The 19,321-nt window shown below is 45.5% G+C and overlaps 1 protein-coding gene across 2 annotated transcripts in view; it reads left to right on the top strand.

Moving 5' to 3' along the window:
* Window positions 1–19,321, top strand: part of slc6a9 (solute carrier family 6 member 9) — a 304,297-nt gene that overhangs the window by 250,047 nt on the left and 34,929 nt on the right. For both annotated transcript variants that reach the window (XM_034183550.1, XM_034183551.1), the window contains one exon: window positions 6,261–6,364. In XM_034183550.1, coding sequence (XP_034039441.1) covers window positions 6,261–6,364 — 104 coding nt within the window. The remainder of the gene's footprint in view (window positions 1–6,260; window positions 6,365–19,321) is intronic.

Genomic DNA, 19,321 nt, shown 5'->3' with positions numbered 1-19,321 from the left:
GCACCGTAAACTGAAATGCTTTTTTACTGGGTTCTTCTTCGTGGTCAGGTCTTCCATTTGGGACATTTATTTGACAATTACAAGCTTGTTTATACTGTTCAGTATTTTATTTATTTCTCTTTTGATGAAGTCATGTTCTTCTAAATGATTATTTGCATTTTACATCAATTCTGAGTTTCTTGTTGTTCTGAGAGGTTGGTGATTATGTGATTTCCAGCTATCTTCAATGTTATATTTTTGTGTGCAGTCCTTAAAGAGTTTTGAGGCAAGTGTCTCATTATATTTCAATGATTTTGGAGCTTGAGATTAGTGTTTTATGCCATCTTGTCCCTGTATGCCTCTTCTGTTTTATTCTTGTATTCATTCTTGATTTGTAATCTTCGTAGGCTGTAGTTTTGTCTTCTGCAAATATTATTTGCACTATTCCAGTTTCATTTTCATTTTCATTACAACTAGCTGATGGTCTGCCCACAGGCCAAATCTTTCAAGGTGTCCTGTGGTGGGGGGGGGGGAGCTGTGGGAGTATAGGGTCTCGATATGACCAAAGTAAGACCTGCCTCTGTACTCTCAATATCACATCAGACCTGTTCCCGTAAGTGTTGGACTCCACTAGGGCTGCCCCTTATCATGTTTAGGAGCATGTCCTGGTGATGCTCTTTGCAGCATCCATGACACCACAGACGTGCCTTGGGTCCCAGATGGCAACCACCCAGGCAGACAACTGGTCAATTTTCACATCTCTAAAATAATCATCTGCTGCAGCCAGATCTGCTTGATCTTCTCCAGCTACTATGGGTACTCAACACTCAGACACTTGCATGCTGGATCATGCACAGAGAAACAGGCCACATGGTCACAATGTGATGCTCCTTCACAATGCAAGTTGATATTCCTCATCTGCTTGTTTGATAAAAAGTAATTCCAGTGGTATCCAAGGATCCTCTGAATTTATGTCATGTTCAGGACAAGATTTGAAGGTGCAGTCAGGGCAGGAGGGTGTCCAGCTCACTGACCTCAGAATTACATCTCTGCTTTTTGCGGCTGATGTGGTTCTGTTGGCTTTATCAGGCGACAACCTCTGGGCAGGTTTGAGGTTGAGTGTGGTGCGAGGAAGAAAATCAGTACCTTCAAATCTGAGACCATAATTAATCCTCTGTCAGAAGAGGTAGATTGTCCCCTCTGGGTCTGTTTAAGTAACTCAAGGTCTTGTTCATCAGTTGGGGTACATTGGAGTTTGACATCAATGTATGGATTGAGGCTTCATCTGATGTTTTATGGATGCTGTACAAGACCACTGTGGTGAATACAAACTGAGCAAGTCAAGATTCTCAATTTACCAGTCGATTGAAGCACCTAACTTCAGTTATGGCCATGAGTTTTTGAGTAATGACCAAGAGAACAAGGCTGAACATACAGTATGGACATAAATAAATGCAGACAAAGCAATTTTGTTTATTCAAAATATTAAACAAACAGCCAAAGTTATTTGGCAGCAAGAACAAAACAAAATGTTTTCATAAAGTTAAACAAAAATTACAAACATAAAATGTATGCTGGACACATTTATTGGCACCCATTCATGAATTTGCAGTAAATCATCACTTTTACAGCCAGTTTTCTTCAGTCACACCAGAGGGTGGCTACATGAACATTTCCAAATCACTGATTATGTTTTGGATGCCAATATAAGTTTTAAGAAATACAAACTGTATGATACTGTATGGAAAATCTGTTTGAAGGAGGCAGTTCTCAAAAACTGAGTGGCTGTGCAATAAGGGGACTAGTGATTATCAGAAGAGGTTAGACAGCCACGCTGTGTGTCAGAGTAAGTGTTATAGCCAGCGCAGTATGGGATTCTCATAGCTGTTTTGGATTCCGCCCCCTCATTCACAGTGTGGAGTTTTGTCAGATTATTGTTTTTGATTTTCTTATTGGCATTTTGTCTGTTTGTTCTCTATTGCTTCCTTCTCAGGTTGTCAAATCATTTCCTTGTTGTATACTTAGGGAATAAGCCTGTTGTGTCTGATGATTTCCGGACGTTCATGCTGGTTATACAGTTGCAAATTCAGCTTTACGCGTCGCCGTAAAAAGGGGTTTTATGGCGACGCATCAGCAGAGCCGTAAAATGGCTATTTGTGACTGTATAACAGCATGAATGTCTGCAAATCATCAGACACAACAGGGTTATTCCAACTCTAATTCAATTCCATCCTTTGCACGATTTATGTTTCTGTAGGTAATTCGGTGGGCGAGGCTTACTGTCGAGCCGAGGCAATGTCGCTCCAACAGCGGTCAGGGCGCAGAGTAATCTATCAAACGTGAAAATCCATCAAATGTGAAACAGTAATTCAGTATCAGACTCAACATCAATACTTTCGTATGGTAGCTTAAAATCACCCATTTCGGTGGCGGCAATACGTGACTTTCTCTCACTCTCAGCTAACAGCGCTAACAGCTAGCAGTGCGCACAGCCGGTGTTCTGTTGAATTGTGAGTCTCGTTACATAAATTGACAGTTCCGCGTCCAAACAATATTGCGCATGTGCAGTTGTGCGGAGGACAGGAATGATATTCGACACGAATGACATCTCGTCAGAACATCCAAATGTTGAATGAAATGGTTGAATATTTTCCCACCATTACCCCGATATTATACGGTCTGAAATCTCACATGATTAACCAATCACGGAAAAAAATGTAATTGGATTAGAATCATCTTTCTCCTCCCACATGCCTCCTCTGTTCCGATGTTCTTCACACCTGTCCCGCGTTGTGGTTCCTTATGTCTGGGATTTAAGTCTTTCCAGTTTGCTCCCTCACTGCCGGTCGTTTAGATGTTTCACCCAGGTTCTCCTCCACACGTCCTGTTTTCGTCCTTCTTTGAACTTCAGCTGTTGTTCAGCTCAAGTTATTCACACTGTCCCTTTTTTGACAGTTGTTATTTGTTTGTCACGTTGTTAGTCTTGACAACTCTTTGGCTTTTGGCTTTCGGAAGAGTTTTATTTTCATCCTCACTGTCTCCCTTTTTGACAGTTGCTTTGAGTTGCTCCTTATCTTCCTGTTTGCTTTTGAATCTCAGTCATTTTGGGTTTATGATATTTGGTGAACATTTTTGTCTTTTGAAGTTTGCTCTGTTTTTTGAGGTTTTGAATGTTTTTGGATTTAATCTTCACTAATAATTGTATTTTTGCCCTCACCTTTTGTGTTTTTGGCTACCTGCATTTGGGGTCCAAACCTGCCTTCTTTGGGGTCTAAACCATAACACTATAACTTCTTCAGAGTTGTCTGGGTGTCTTGGTGGCTTTTGTCAGTCATCTCCTTGGATGGTCCCTTAGGTTTTGAGAACTGTCTGCTCCACCTAGATGTACCATACAGTACCATACTGTTTGTATTTCTTCATAATTGGTGTAAATAAAGTCCAAGACATAATCACTGAGTTGGACATGTTCATGTATCCTTCCCCTGACTTGTCAAAAGAAAACTGGCTGTAAAAGTGATGATTTACTGTAAATTTACCAAAGGGTGCCAATGACTGTGTCCAGCATACATTTTATGTCAGGAATTTGAGTTTCACTTTATGAAAACATGTTGTTTTGTTCTTGTTGCCAATTAACTTTTTAATAACATTTGATTCAACAAAATTGCTTTTTTGCATTGATTTCTGACCACATATTAAAATGCGTACATAACATATAGTTAATATATACAATTCTGTCTGTGCATGTAGGTTCTCTGGTTTCTGTATGGATTTTGGCTGGTGTTTCCATGTTTGTCTCTGCATCTGTATTTTTCTTTTCTCAGCAGGCATTCCCATGTATTTCTGTGTGCTATATCAAGACAGAAGAATGATTTTGTTCACATTGGCTGGTATTTTTTTGCTTTTTCAATGACAAAATTACCATTTGAATTCAGCTATTTTTTTCATGGTAGTCTTGTACTCTCAAAAAAAATGACTCATTGGATGAACTCAATTCATTTATGTGCAGGATTTCCATCTAATAAATATATGTAGCCCCACCTCAAAAAAAGCACATCCATGCAAGATAATTTAATTTAATTTAGTAGGGACTCGATATATTTATTAGATGGAAATCCAGTTGAATTAGTCAGTTTTTTGAGTGTATGTGGTGCCTGTCCTGGCATTAAACTCTCCACCTATTACTGTTATTGTTCAGTTCCTCATGGTACTTACATCTTTAACTAGTTCTTTGAAAAATCCTTCTCCAATTTCAAGGGATTTTTCAGTACATTATACCATTTATTGTTCTGAGTTCAGCTTTTAGTTCATTTTAAGGTACAATCCAAAGACCATTGTCAATGCCCCCAGTATAGAAAAAAAGTCATACCATTTGAACCATTTGTGGATTGGATTTTTTTCAAGACCTGTTCAGGGTAATGTTTCTTGAATTGCCATTATTTGAATTTTGTCACAAGTAATTATTTTGATATATCTATTTAGATGCCTCTGATATTCAGGCTTCCAAAATGTATCTTTCAGTTCTTAATGTTTTCATCTTCATTTTGACACAATTTTGCTTTCCAAAAGAGACTACAAATGGTTTGACAGTTACAATTACTGAAAACCCAGTGGGCCATCACACTCCATTTCTACTAATTAACTCAAGCCAACCTAATTTTAATAGAAGCTAATGCTAAATATATCTAAATCCAATTGAACACAAACACAACTTTAAGAAATAATATATCAAACAGTACAACTAATGTAATCCCAATTAAATTTTAAGCCAAATAAATTCAAAGGAAACTGATGGTTAAGCCACAGAGATAAACTGTGCAACTAAATGAAGAAGTAACTAAAATGAATTCTAATTGCATCTAAAGCTAAATAAATTCAAAGCTAATAGCCACTTCATGCATAACACGAAGCTGGGCGAAAGAGGCAGAAACCGGCCAAAAAAGGGCAAGAAAAAAAAAAAACACAAAAAATTCCAGCCAATGTCAGGAAGGACAGACAGTCGGTCAGCCATGTACAATCCTGCGGTGGCGGGATTGTATGTCACATAGCAGCGAGGAGCTGTCCCAGCATGGAATATTTCATTCCTGATATAAAAAGAGCTGAGAATACAGGAAGTATCGTTCATCTGTTCCTCTTCATTTATGCCTATAGATGTAAGCAAGGACTTTAACACTCTCACACGATTTCATTTGTGTTAAGGGGGGAGCACACTCGCACGCCAGTTATGTTGCTTGGGCGAGGGGGACACTACACTTGCGGGGCACTTAGAAAATGTGGGGCCATTCGCACAGCCAGGTCAAAAGTGGTTTATCTGCTCACTACTTTTGTGCTGGCAGCGCAAATAGCCCCACCTTTTCTAAGTGCCCCGCGAGTAGTGTTACATGTTCGTGGATGGCACCTTGAGTCCAGTCGAGAGTGGGTCAAATAGCCACTGGCCCAGCATTCGCCATCATTCAGGCACTGGTGTGAAGCCTGCCTTGATCATTCAGCCAGGGTTCAATGTGGCCAATGATTTTGTGCAGCCCCTCGATCCTACTAGTGTGAAGCACCTTGAGGCAACTTTGTTATGATTTGGTGCTAGATAAATTGACATTGACATGCCGTCCAAATGTTGCGAGCACGATCAGATGACAGTGCGACCTCATCTTGCACGCCGTTCGAATGGGTTTCTGGCGCGAGTTGTGAATGTAGAGTGCATGTGCTGTTGCCAAATGGATGTGGCGACTGCTGTTCGAGACGGCTCTGAAATTTCACAAGATGGGATTCAAATCCTCCTTTGTGTGGGATTCGGTCTCAGTTGTGTTATGTGTGAAGGGGCTTAATTAAAACATGAAACCAATTAAATATACAGACAACTTAATAAATAGTACATCTATCTGAAGAGAAAGGGAAGGGAAAAATATTAAACAAAATCCTAAAATCAATCCAATTCCACATCCAATTTCAAATCTAAAGCCAAATGAATCTAAAACTAACCACTGGCACAGTCAAACTTTTATCAGTAATAAAGCTGAGGTACAGATTCTGTCTGTCTGCACGTATCTTGTCACATGTTTTGAAAATGAATGTGTAACAAGCATATTCAAAAATGTAGACTATTAACCCTTGGGTTCTTAAAATTTTGAATTTTTTTTTGGGGGGGGGGGGGGGGTTGGGAAGCATTTCCTAAAATTCCACATAAGACTTAATGATTATTCATAATACAGTTGGTGTATTTCTTGATAAAGAAAGAATCATTATTTCCAATCCTACTGTTGTTGTTTTGTTTTGTTTTGTTTTTTTAGGTATGGGGAGATGCAGCGTCACAGATCTTCTATTCTCTTGGTTGTGCCTGGGGTGGTCTCATAACCATGGCTTCCTATAACAAGTTCCACAACAACTGCTTCAGGTTGGTTTTCCAGAAAATGTAGTACTAAATACAGTGAGGAAAATAAGTATTTGAACACCCTGTGGTTTTTTTTAACTTCTCCCACTTACAAATCATGGAGGGGTCTGAAATTTTCATCTTAGGTGCATGTCCACTGTGAGAGACATAATCAAAAAAAAAAAAAATCTGGAAATCACAATGTATGATTGTTTTATGATTTATTTGTATGTTACTGCTGCAAATAAGTATTTGAACACCTGTGAAAATCAATGTTAAGATTTGGAACAGTAGCCTTTGTTTGCAATTACAGAGGTCAAACATTTCCTGTAGTTTTTCACCAGGTTTGCACACACTGCAGCAGGTATTTTGGTCCATTCCTCCATACAGATCTTCTCCAAATCTTTCATGTTTGGAGTTTCATCTCCCTCCAAAGATTTTCTATTGAGTTCAGGTCTGGAGACTGGCCAGGCCACTCCAGGACCTTGAAATGCTTCTTACGGAGCCCCTCCTTAGTTGCCCTGGCTGTGTTTTTGGGGTCATTGTCATGCTGGAAGACCCAGCCATGACCCATCTTCAATACTCTTACTGAGGGAAGGAGGTTGTTTGCCAAAATCTCCCAATACATGACCCCATCCATCCTCCCTTCATTACGGTGCAGTCATCCTGTCCCCTTTGCAGAAGAGCACCCCCAGAGTATGATGTTTCCACCCCATGCTTCATGGTTGGGATGGTTTTCTTGGGGTTGTTCTCATCCTCTAAACATGGTAAGTGGAGTTGATTCCAAAAAGCTCCATTCTAGTCTCATCTGACCACATGAACTTCTCCCATGCCTCCTCTGGATCATCCAGATGGTCACTGGTGAACTTCAAACGGGCCCGGACATGTGCTGGCTTGAGCTGGGGGACATTGCTGCCCTGCAGGATTTTAAATCATGACAGCATCATGTGTTACTAATGTAATCTTTGTCACTGTGGTCCCAGCTCTCTTCAGGTCATTGACCAGGTCCTCCTGTGTAGTTCTGAACTTTCTCAGATTCATCCTTACCCCACAAAGTGAGATCTTATATCGAATCCCAGACCGAGGGAGATTGACAGTCATCTTGTGTTTCTTCAGGTAAAGAGTGCAGAATAAGAGGGCTTCTTAAAGAAAATTTAACAAGTCTGTGTGTGTGAGCCAGAATTCTTGCTGGTTGGTAGGTGTTCAAATACTTATTTGCAGCAGTAACATACAAATAAATTATTTTAAATAAAATCATACATTGAGATTTCTGGATTTTTTTTTTTTTTTTTTTTTTTAGATTATGTCTCTCACAGTGGACATGCACCTAAGATGAAAATTTCAGACCCCTCCATGATTTCTAAGTGGGAGAACTTGCAAAACCGCAGGGTGTTCAAATACTTATTTTCCTCACTGTATCAATCAATCAATCAATCAATTTTTTTTTATATAGCAGCCAAATCACAACAAACAGTTGCCCCAAGGCGCTTTATATTGTAAGGCAAGGCCATACAATAATTATGTAAAACCCCAACGGTCAAAACGACCCCCTGTGAGCAAGCACTTGGCTACAGTGGGAAGGAAAAACTCCCTTTTAACAGGAAGAAACCTCCAGCAGAACCAGGCTCAGGGAGGGGCAGTCTTCTGCTGGGACTGGTTGGGGCTGAGGGAGAGAACCAGGAAAAAGACATGCTGTGGAGGGGAGCAGAGATCGATCACTAATGATTAAATGCAGAGTGGTGCATACAGAGCAAAAAGAGAAAGAAACAGTGCATCATGGGAACCCCCCAGCAGTCTACATCTATAGCAGCATAACTAAGGGATGGTTTAGGGTCACCTGATCCAGCCCTAACTATAAGCTTTAGCAAAAAGGAAAGTTTTAAGCCTAATCTTAAAAGTAGAGAGGGTGTCTGTCTCCCTGATCTGAATTGGGAGCTGGTTCCACAGGAGAGGAGCCTGAAAGCTGAAGGCTCTGCCTCCCATTCTACTCTTACAAACCCTAGGAACTACAAGTAAGCCTGCAGTCTGAGAGCGAAGCACTCTATTGGGGTGATATGGTACTACGAGTGTTATGTGTCGGACGCAGCTCGGAGAACCGACCAGCGTTTGAAGGACCCAGTATGAAATAAGCAGAGCACGGTACAAAGGCTAACTGAATTTAATACATAACAGTGATAATATAACAACAAAAGGTGCGGCCTGGCGTGGTGCGCTCCCAGCAGCGCTAACGGTCCGGAGCCAGAAGTTGTTTCGGAACCAAGGACCCCGCCGACACCCCCCAGGTGGCCGCAACAACCGAGTCTGTGAAAGAAGGAACCATTATGTGAGTCCACACTCTACACACAGAACACTTAAAGGTGTACAAACAGCAAACACTTCCTGGCTTGATTACTGATCAGCTTCCCAACCTGCAGGCATGGAACATCCAGTTCACAAAACTCCACTGCAGTGAAAGCTGATACATGACTAACATACAGCTCAATACAATAAGGTGTGAGGGACACCACATTTACTGACTGTATAACTGTTAGTCACAAAATCTAACGTACCTCAGGAAGTGTGCTGACGAGCGTGAGACCTCACCCCCTCCTCTTTCACAGACTGTGCATCAAACCTGGACGTTCTCAGCATCCGCTGCTGATGAGATGGCTCCCAAGACGACGATCTCACCCGTCTGGTCACAAGGTCGAGTCTCTGGCAAATACACACTGTGCAGTCCAGTCTTAAATGCCAACATGTTCCAATCCATCCAGATGCACCACAGCTGTGAGTCCTGACGAGTCGCAGGTGATCAGGGTGAGGTCCTGACAGCCTCAGCAACACAGCCACTCAGTCCCAAACTCACGCCACCTGGGAGGAAAACCAAAAAACAGAAACAAACCGGCAGCCAGGCCCCCCCAGCCATATAACAACGAGGTCCCTAAGATAAGATGGGACCTGATTATTCAAAACCTTATAAGTAAGAAGAAGAATTTTAAATTCTATTCTAGAATTAACAGGAAGCCAATGAAGAGAGGCCAATATGGGTGAGATATGCTCTCTCCTTCTAGTCCCCGTCAGTACTCTAGCTGCAGCATTTTGAATTAACTGAAGGCTTTTTAGGGAACTTTTAGGACAACCTGATAATAATGAATTACAATAGTCCAGCCTAGAGGAAATAAATGCATGAATTAGTTTTTCAGCATCACTCTGAGACAAGACCTTTCTGATTTTAGAGATATTGCGTAAATGCAAAAAAGCAGTCCTACATATTTGTTTAATATGCGCTTTGAATGACATATCCTGATCAAAAATGACTCCAAGATTTCTCACAGTATTACTAGAGGTCAGGGTAATGCCATCCAGAGTAAGGATCTGGTTAGACACCATGTTTCTAAGATTTGTGGGGCCAAGTACAATAACTTCAGATTTATCTGAGTTTAAAAGCAGGAAATTAGAGGTCATCCATGTCTTTATGTCTGTAAGACAATCCTGCAGTTTAGCTAATTGGTGTGTGTCCTCTGGCTTCATGGATAGATAAAGCTGGGTATCGTCTGCGTAACAATGAAAATTTAAGCAATTCCGTCTAATAATACTGCCTAAGGGAAGCATGTATAAAGTGAATAAAATTGGTCCTAGCACAGAACCTTGTGGAACTCCATAATTAACTTTAGTCTGTGAAGAAGATTCCCCATTTACATGAACAAACTGTAATCTATTAGACAAATATGATTCAAACCACCGCAGCGCAGTGCCTTTAATACCTATGGCATGCTCTAATCTCTGTAATAAAATTTTATGGTCAACAGTATCAAAAGCAGCACTGAGGTCTAACAGAACAAGCACAGAGATGAGTCCACTGTCCGAGGCCATAAGAAGATCATTTGTAACCTTCACTAATGCTGTTTCTGTACTATGATGAATTCTAAAACCTGACTGAAACTCTTCAAATAGACCATTCCTCTGCAGATGATCAGTTAGCTGTTTTACAACTACCCTTTCAAGAATTTTTGAGAGAAAAGGAAGGTTGGAGATTGGCCTATAATTAGCTAAGATAGCTGGGTCAAGTGATGGCTTTTTAAGTAATGGTTTAATTACTGCCACCTTAAAAGCCTGTGGTACATAGCCAACTAACAAAGATAGATTGATCATATTTAAGATCGAAGCATTAAATAATGGTAGGGCTTCCTTGAGCAGCCTGGTAGGAATGGGGTCTAATAAACATGTTGATGGTTTGGATGAAGTAACTAATGAAAATAACTCAGACAGAACAATCGGAGAGAAAGAGTCTAACCAAATACCGGCATCACTGAAAGCAGCCAAAGATAACGATACGTCTTTGGGATGGTTATGAGTAATTTTTTCTCTAATAGTTAAAATTTTGTTAGCAAAGAAAGTCATGAAGTCATTACTAGTTAAAGTTAATGGAATATTCAGCTCAATAGAGCTCTGACTCTTTGTCAGCCTGGCTACAGTGCTGAAAAGAAACCTGGGGTTGTTCTTATTTTCTTCAATTAGTGATGAGTAGAAAGATGTCCTAGCTTTACGGAGGGCTTTTTTATAGAGCAACAGACTCTTTTTCCAGGCTAAGTGAAGATCTTCTAAATTAGTGAGACGCCATTTCCTCTCCAACTTACGGGTTATCTGCTTTAAGCTACGAGTTTGTGAGTTATACCACGGAGTCAGACACTTCTGATTTAAAGCTCTCTTTTTCAGAGGAGCTACAGCATCCAAAGTTGTCTTCAATGAGGATGTAAAACTATTGACGAGATACTCTATCTCCCTTACAGAGTTTAGGTAGCTACTCTGCACTGTGTTGGTATATGGCATTAGAGAACATAAAGAAGGAATCATATCCTTAAACCTAGTTACAGCGCTTTCTGAAAGACTTCTAGTGTAATGAAACTTATTCCCCACTGCTGGGTAGTCCATCAGAGTAAATGTTATTAAGAAATGATCAGACAGAAGGGAGTTTTCAGGGAATACTGTTAAGTCTTCTATTTCCATACCATAAGTCAGAACAAGATCTAAGATTTGATTAAAGTGGTGGGTGGACTCATTTACTTTTTGAGCAAAGCCAATAGAGTCTAATAATAGATTAAATGCAGTGTTGAGGCTGTCATTCTCAGCATCTGTGTGGATGTTAAAATCGCCCACTATAATTATCTTATCTGAGCTAAGCACTAAGTCAGACAAAAGGTCTGAAAATTCACAGAGAAACTCACAGTAACGACCAGGTGGACGATAGATAATAACAAATAAAACTGGTTTTTGGGACTTCCAATTTGGATGGACAAGACTAAGAGTCAAGCTTTCAAATGAATTAAAGCTCTGTCTGGGTTTTTGATTAATTAATAAGCTGGAATGGAAGATTGCTGCTAATCCTCCGCCCCGGCCCGTGCTACGAGCATTCTGACAGTTAGTGTGACTCGGGGGTGTTGACTCATTTAAACTAACATATTCATCCTGCTGTAACCAGGTTTCTGTTAGGCAGAATAAATCAATATGTTGATCAATTATTATATCATTTACCAACAGGGACTTAGAAGAGAGAGACCTAATGTTTAATAGACCACATTTAACTGTTTTAGTCTGTGGTGCAGTTGAAGGTGCTATATTATTTTTTCTTTTTGAATTTTTATGCTTAAATAGATTTTTGCTGGTTATTGGTGGTCTGGGAGCAGGCACCGTCTCTACGGGGATGGGGTAATGAGGGGATGGCAGGGGGAGAGAAGCTGCAGAGAGGTGTGTAAGACTACAACTCTGCTTCCTGGTCCCAACCCTGGATAGTCACAGTTTGGAGGATTTAAGAAAACACTGTATATGTAGGGTAAGAGATTTGCTAAAGCTTGGAAATGAAGGAGGTTTTTAAAAATGAAAGGTAAAAAAAAAATTTTTAAATAAAAGGTTTTTAAGTATGTTTCAAATGGATCTGAAGTGAAAAATGCCAAGTACAGTTATACCTAATATTTTGATGACTTCAGATCTGGCCAAAATGTGCCAATTTGACTTTTTTGATCTGAATTAAAATGTTTTATTGGATGAAAATCAAAGTACCTAGAAAGTATTACTGCAGGCGTCATCCTTTATATTGTATCAAATTATGACAAATACAGTCCTGTATACAAATATCATGGTTAATTAATTTGTCTTATTTTTGATAATGTTCATCAAATACAGGATGTTAACAAGAATTTAGGGCCTCATGTTCCACCTGGGGTCAAGCAGCAAATAACACAACACAAGTGTCTTTTTCACACCCTGGGCTATTTACAGTGGCTTGCAAAAGTATTCAGCCCCTTGGTATTTCACACATTTTAATTTGTTTATGACATTCCAAATACAAAAAGTAAACGAGGCTTCTCAATAGTAGAGAATCTTGAATCTTCGACTGGACTGGGTTGCTTGACGCGAGGACGTTTCGCTTCAAATCGCAGAAGCTTCCTCAGCTAAAATTCTTGCTCTGGTGGTCTGACTTTTTAGCAAGAATTTTTAGAATTTTAGAATTATAATTTTAGCTGAGGAAGCTTCTGCGATTTGAAGCTAAATGTCCTCGCGTCAAGCAACCCAGTCCAGTCAAAGATTCAAGCTTCTTTACTATGGAAACCACCTGGACAACTGAGAGCCTACACAGAAACAGGCTTCTCAATATAAAATTTTCAAAAAATATGAGGTCTGTTAGAAAAGTAACGGACCTTTTTATTTTTTGCAAAAACTATATGGATTTGAATCATGTGTGATTGCATCAGCCAAGCTTGAACCTTCATGCGCATGCGTGAGTTTTTCATGCCTGTTGGTTGCGTCATTCGCCTGTGAGCATGCCTTGTAGGAGGAGTGGTCCAGCCCCCTCGTCGGATTTTCATTGCCTGGAAATTGGCTGATCGACTGCCGCTTTGCTTCATCAAAATTTTTTCAGAAAGTGTGAGAGACAGCCAAGTGGAAACCATTTGGAAAATTCAGATGGCTTTCGGTGAAGATCTTATGGGGATCACACAAATTAAGGACAATTACAACTGGATTAAAGACAGCCCACAGCGGCGGATGGCGCGCCACGCACCGAGCGGAGATCGACAGGCTCAAACGACCAGATCATTTCCAAAGTGAACGCTTTGTTGATCCGGGACGTCGTCTGACTACCAGAGAAATGGCAAGACAGCTGGACATAGCACTTTTTCGGCACATTCCACTGTTATAGGAGTTTTTTGCCATGAAAAGACGTGCGGAGGAATTCGCACGTCGGGACGGAGGCGCAGAGCACAGAACAAAAAGCAACGCTGTGATGAAGCCTCACAGGATGTTGTGAAAGTGTTGGAACACGGACCCACAACAGGGGGCGCAATGAACGGACAATGGAGAAAGTAAATAAGATTTACTACTGAACAAGCAAGAGTAATACAACAAACACAATTTAGGGTCGAATCCGCTGGTGTCGTGTGGGCAGGCTCGAAGGTAGGAGACGTCCGTCTCAGTCGAACCGGAACCACCCAGATCTCCTCTGCCACCGAACCCTGGAAATACTGGAACCGCCAAGTCCCGACTTCCCAGGTGGCCACTGCCTCCGCTCGTCGGATCCGGTACTGCTGGCAGGAGAGAGCAACAACACACAGGAGTGGATGAACGCACCCAGTTACAGAGAGGGGAGAAGCCGTCTCCACCTCTTGACAAAGTTCAGCAGGAAGGTGAGTACTTATCCAAGGAATAAGGTTCTTAGTAGTCACCAGTCCTGAAAAACAGTTTTGACAGTCTTAAGTAATAATGCAAAGTATACCTGCAGAGAATACTACCTTGGTCTTAGGTGATATCTCGGCACTGAGGTGGAGACGCCGTCCTCCTGATATACCTCGGTGCTGAGTGGAAACAGCTGTGTTTGGTGATGGGTGACAGCTGTCACCCAGATTACTCCCATGATGCGGCAGCGCCCTCTGGTGCCTGGAGCCCGCACTCCAGGCAGGGCGCCCTCTGGTGGTGGTGGGCCAGCAGTACCTCCTCTTCAGCGGCCCACACAACAGGACCCCCCCCTCAACGGGCGCCTCCTGGCGCACGGCCGGGCTTGTTCGGATGGCGACGGTAGAAGTCGGCCAGGAGGGCCGGGTCCAGGATGAAGCCCTTCTTCACCCAGGAGCGCTCCTCGGGGCCGTACCCCTCCCAGTCCACCAGATACTGAAAACCCCGGCCCATCCGACGGACGTCAAGGAGCCGGCGGACAGTCCAAGCCGGTGCTCCGTCGATGATCCGGGCAGGAGGCGGTGCCGGACCCGGGGTGCAGAGGGGTGAGGTGCGAAGAGGCTTGATCCGGGAAACATGGAAAACTGGATGGATCCGCAGTGAGGCCGGGAGCTGGAGCCTCACTGCGGCGGGGTTGATGACTTTGAGGATTTTATATGGTCCGATGTATCGTTCTTGCAGTTTAGGAGAGGTAACCTGTAGGGGAATGTCCTTGGTGGATAACCAGACCTCCTGCCCAGGACGATACTTGGGAGCCGGGGCCCGTCGCCGGTCTGCATGTTTCTTCGCCCTCGTCTGGGCCTGCAACAAAGCAGAGCGGGCGGCCCGCCACACCCGACGGCACTTCCGTAGGTGGGCCTGGACCGAGGGCACACCGACCTCTCCCTCAACCACCGGAAACAAGGGGGGCTGATACCCCAAGCACGCCTCAAACGGGGAGAGGCCGGTGGCTGATGACACTTGGCTGTTGTGGGCGTACTCGATCCAGGCCAGATGGGTACTCCAGGCCGTCGGGTGCGCGGCTGTCACACAGCGAAGTGTCTGCTCCAGTTCTTGATTCGCCCGCTCTGCCTGCCCGTTGGTCTGGGGGTGGTACCCAGACGAGAGGCTGACCGTGGCCCCCAGTTCCCGGCAGAAACTCCTCCAGACATGTGAGGTGAACTGGGGACCACGATCGGAGACGATGTCTGATGGTATGCCATGCAGACGGACGACGTGGTGGACCAGGAGGTCCGCTGTCTCCTGGGCCGTAGGGAGCTTCGGGAGGGCCACGAAGTGGGCCGCCTTGGAGAAACGGTCCACTATCGTGAAGATGACAGTGTTTCCCTGGGACGGCGGGAGACCCGTGACGAAATCCAGGCCGATGTGGGACCAGGGGCGATGAGGCACGGGCAATGGCTGTAGTTGCCCTGAGGTTTTTCTATGATCTGCCTTGCCCCTGGCACAGGTGGTACAGGCCTGGATGTAGTCCCGGACGTCGGTCTCCAGGGATGCCCACCAGAAGCGTTGCCGGACGACTGCCACGGTCCTTCGCACCCCTGGGTGACAGGAGAGCTTAGAACCGTGACAGAAGTCCAGGACTGCAGCCCTAGCTTCTGGTGGGACGTATAGTCTGTTTTTTGGTCCGTTTCCGGGGTCCGGGACACGGGTCAGGGCCTCCCGGACGGTCTTCTCCACGTCCCAGGTGAGGGCGGCCACGATAGCGGACTCCGGGATGATGGGATCCGGGGGATCCGACGGTTCCGTTTTGACCTCATCTTCGTGCACCCGGGACAATGCATCCGATCTCTGATTCTTGGTCCCGGGGCGGTAGGTGATCCGGAAGTCAAAACGGCCAAAGAACAGTGACCAGCGGGCTTGCCTGGGGTTCAGACGCTTGGCGGTTCTGATGTACTCCAGGTTCCGATGGTCAGTGAAAACCGTGAATGGCACGGCTGTTCCCTCCAACAGATGTCTCCACTCTTCGAGGGCCTCTTTCACAGCAAGGAGTTCCCGATTGCCGACGTCATAATTCCGCTCAGCGGGGGTCAACCTGCGAGAAAAATAGGCACACGGGTGAAGGACCTTATCGGTCTTCCCGCTCTGGGAGAGCACCGCTCCTATCCCTGAGTCCGAGGCATCCACTTCAACCACCAACTGGCGGCTAGGATCGGGCTGCACCAGAACTGGTGCAGACGAGAAGCGCCGTTTCAACTCCTTGAACGCGGCCTCGCACCGGTCCGACCAGGTGAAGGGAACTTTTGGAGAGGTCAGGGCTGTCAGGGGGCTAACTACCTGACTGTAGCCCTTAATGAACCTCCTGTAGAAATTTGCAAAGCCGAGGAACTGTTGCAGCTTCCTACGGCTTGTAGGTTGGGGCCAATCTCTCACCGCCGCAACCTTGGCCGGGTCCGGGGCGACGGAGTTAGAGGAGATGATAAACCCCAGGAAGGACAAAGAAGTGCGGTGGAACTCACACTTCTCGCCCTTCACAAACAGCCGGTTCTCCAACAACCGCTGTAGGACCTGACGGACATGCCGGACATGAGTCTCAGGATCCGGGGAAAAGATGAGTATATCGTCTAGATATACGAAGACGAACCGGTGCAGGAAGTCCCGCAAGACATCGTTTACCAATGCTTGGAAAGTCGCGGGAGCGTTAGTGAGACCGAACGGCATGACCAGGTACTCAAAATGACCTAAGGGGGTGTTAAATGCCGTCTTCCATTCGTCTCCCTTCCGAATCCGAACCAAATGATACGCATTTCTAAGATCCAGCTTGGTGAAGATTTTGGCTCCATGCAAGGGAGTGAACACTGAATCCAACAAGGGCAACGGGTATCGGTTGCGAACCGTGATCTCGTTCAACCCCCTGTAATCAATGCATGGACGAAGCCCGCCATCTTTTTTACCCACAAAAAAGAAACCTGCGCCCATCGGTGAGGTGGAATTCCGGATCAATCCGGCAGCTAATGAGTCCCGGATGTAGGTCTCCATTGATTCGCGTTCCGGCCGTGAGAGGTTGTACAGCCTACTGGACGGGAACTCACTGCCTGGAACCAAATCGATGGCACAATCATACGGGCGGTGGGGAGGAAGCGTGAGAGCCAGATCCTTGCTGAACACGTCAGCGAGGTCATGGTACTCCGCTGGCACCGCCTTCAGATTGGGCGGGACTCGGACCTCCTCTTTAGCTTGGGAGCCGGGAGGAACCGAGGAACCGAGACACTCCCGATGGCAGGTTTCGCTCCACTGAACCACTACCCCGGACGGCCAATCAATCCGGGGATTGTGTTTAAGCATCCATGGAAACCCTAAAACCACACGGGAGGTGGCCTTAGTCACGAAGAACTCGATCACCTCCCGGTGGTTACCTGACACCACCAGAGTTACTGGAGGTGTCTTGTGCGTAATTGGTGGGAGTAGGGAGCCATCCAGTGCCCGAACCTGCACAGGCGAGGTAAGAGCCACCAGAGGGAGCCCTATCTCCCTGGCCCATCTACTGTCAAGCAGATTCCCCTCAGAGCCCGTGTCCACCAGTGCTGGGGCCTTCAGGGTTGAATCCTCAAACAGGATCGTGACTGGGAGTCGTGTAGCAATGTGGGTGTGTCCCACGTGAATGTTTTGACCCACCCCTGGCCCAGTCTCTAGGGGCGGGCATTTGGCGTTTGACCGCTCGGGGCAGTCTCTCACATGGTGCTCTATTGAACCACAAACCAGACACGCTCCGTGGGTCCATTTCCTCTGTGCATCTGGTGCCCTAAATGTTGCCCTACTCGTGTCCCTAGCTTCGTCAGTAGGGGGAGCTGTGACCCCACGGAGTGCAGGGGCTGTGGAGCGTGGGGAAGGCGGTGCTCGATCGGAACCGGAAGGGAGAGGGACGACGCGTGCCTGGCCACGCCCTTCGCCTCGTTCCCGACGGCGTTCTTCTAACCGGTTGTCGAGTCGTATGACTAGATCGATGAGCCCGTCTAAGTCCCGCGGTTCGTCCTTCGCCACCAGATGCTCTTTTAGGACCAGTGACAGTCCGTTTACAAAGGCGGCGCGGAGGGCAGTGCTATTCCAGCCGGATCTCGCCGCCGCGATGCGGAAGGCGACTGCATAGGCAGCTGCGCTCCGACGCCCCTGTCTCATTGACAGTAGTGCGGTTGAAGCGGACTCTCCTCTGTTGGGATGGTCGAACACCGTTCTGAGCTCCCGTACAAACCCAACGTACGTATGAAGGAGCCGTGAGTTCTGCTCCCAGAGCGCTGTAGCCCAAGCGCGTGCCTCCCCGCGAAGCAGATTTATTACATAAGCTACCTTGCTAGCGTCAGTCACGTACATCACGGGACGCTGTGCGAAGACGAGCGAACACTGCATCAGGAAATCCGCGCACGTCTCCACACAGCCTCCGTACGGTTCTGGAGGGCTTATGTATGCTTCTGGGGACGGAGGAAGGGACCGTTGAACGACCAGTGGAACGTCACTTTTACGCGCAGGGTCCTCGGGAGGGAGAGCCGCAGCGGCGCCCGAAGGGCGCGCCTCCACGTGTGCGGCGAGAGCCTCCACCCTGCGGTTTAGGAGAACGTATTGCTCGGTCATTGAATCGATCCGAGAGGTGAAAGCGGTGAGGATCCGCTGCAACTCGCCGATTACCCCTCCCGGAGCCTCCGCCGCGTCTTGGTCTTCCATTGGCCGTTCAACAGCCGGTTGACGCCCCTCGGGGTCCATGACGCTGGCCGAGATATCCTGTTGTGAAAGTGTTGGAACACGGACCCACAACAGGGGGCGCAATGAACGGACAATGGAGAAAGTAAATAACAAGATTTACTACTGAACAAGCAAGAGTAATACAACAAACACAATTTAGGGTCGAATCCGCTGGTGTCGTGTGGGCAGGCTCGAAGGTAGGAGACGTCCGTCTCAGTCGAACCGGAACCACCCAGATCTCCTCTGCCACCGAACCCTGGAAATACTGGAACCGCCAAGTCCCGACTTCCCAGGTGGCCACTGCCTCCGCTCGTCGGATCCGGTACTGCTGGCAGGAGAGAGCAACAACACACAGGAGTGGATGAACGCACCCAGTTACAGAGAGGGGAGAAGCCGTCTCCACCTCTTGACAAAGTTCAGCAGGAAGGTGAGTACTTATCCAAGGAATAAGGTTCTTAGTAGTCACCAGTCCTGAAAAACAGTTTTGACAGTCTTAAGTAATAATGCAAAGTATACCTGCAGAGAATACTACCTTGGTCTTAGGTGATATCTCGGCACTGAGGTGGAGACGCCGTCCTCCTGATATACCTCGGTGCTGAGTGGAAA

The sequence above is a fragment of the Thalassophryne amazonica genome, chromosome 12 (assembly GCF_902500255.1).
Source record: "Thalassophryne amazonica chromosome 12, fThaAma1.1, whole genome shotgun sequence".
Taxonomy (NCBI): Eukaryota; Metazoa; Chordata; class Actinopteri; order Batrachoidiformes; family Batrachoididae; genus Thalassophryne; species Thalassophryne amazonica.
The sequence above is the reverse complement of the archived record's forward strand: the minus strand, read 5'-3'. Positions and strand labels throughout refer to the sequence as shown.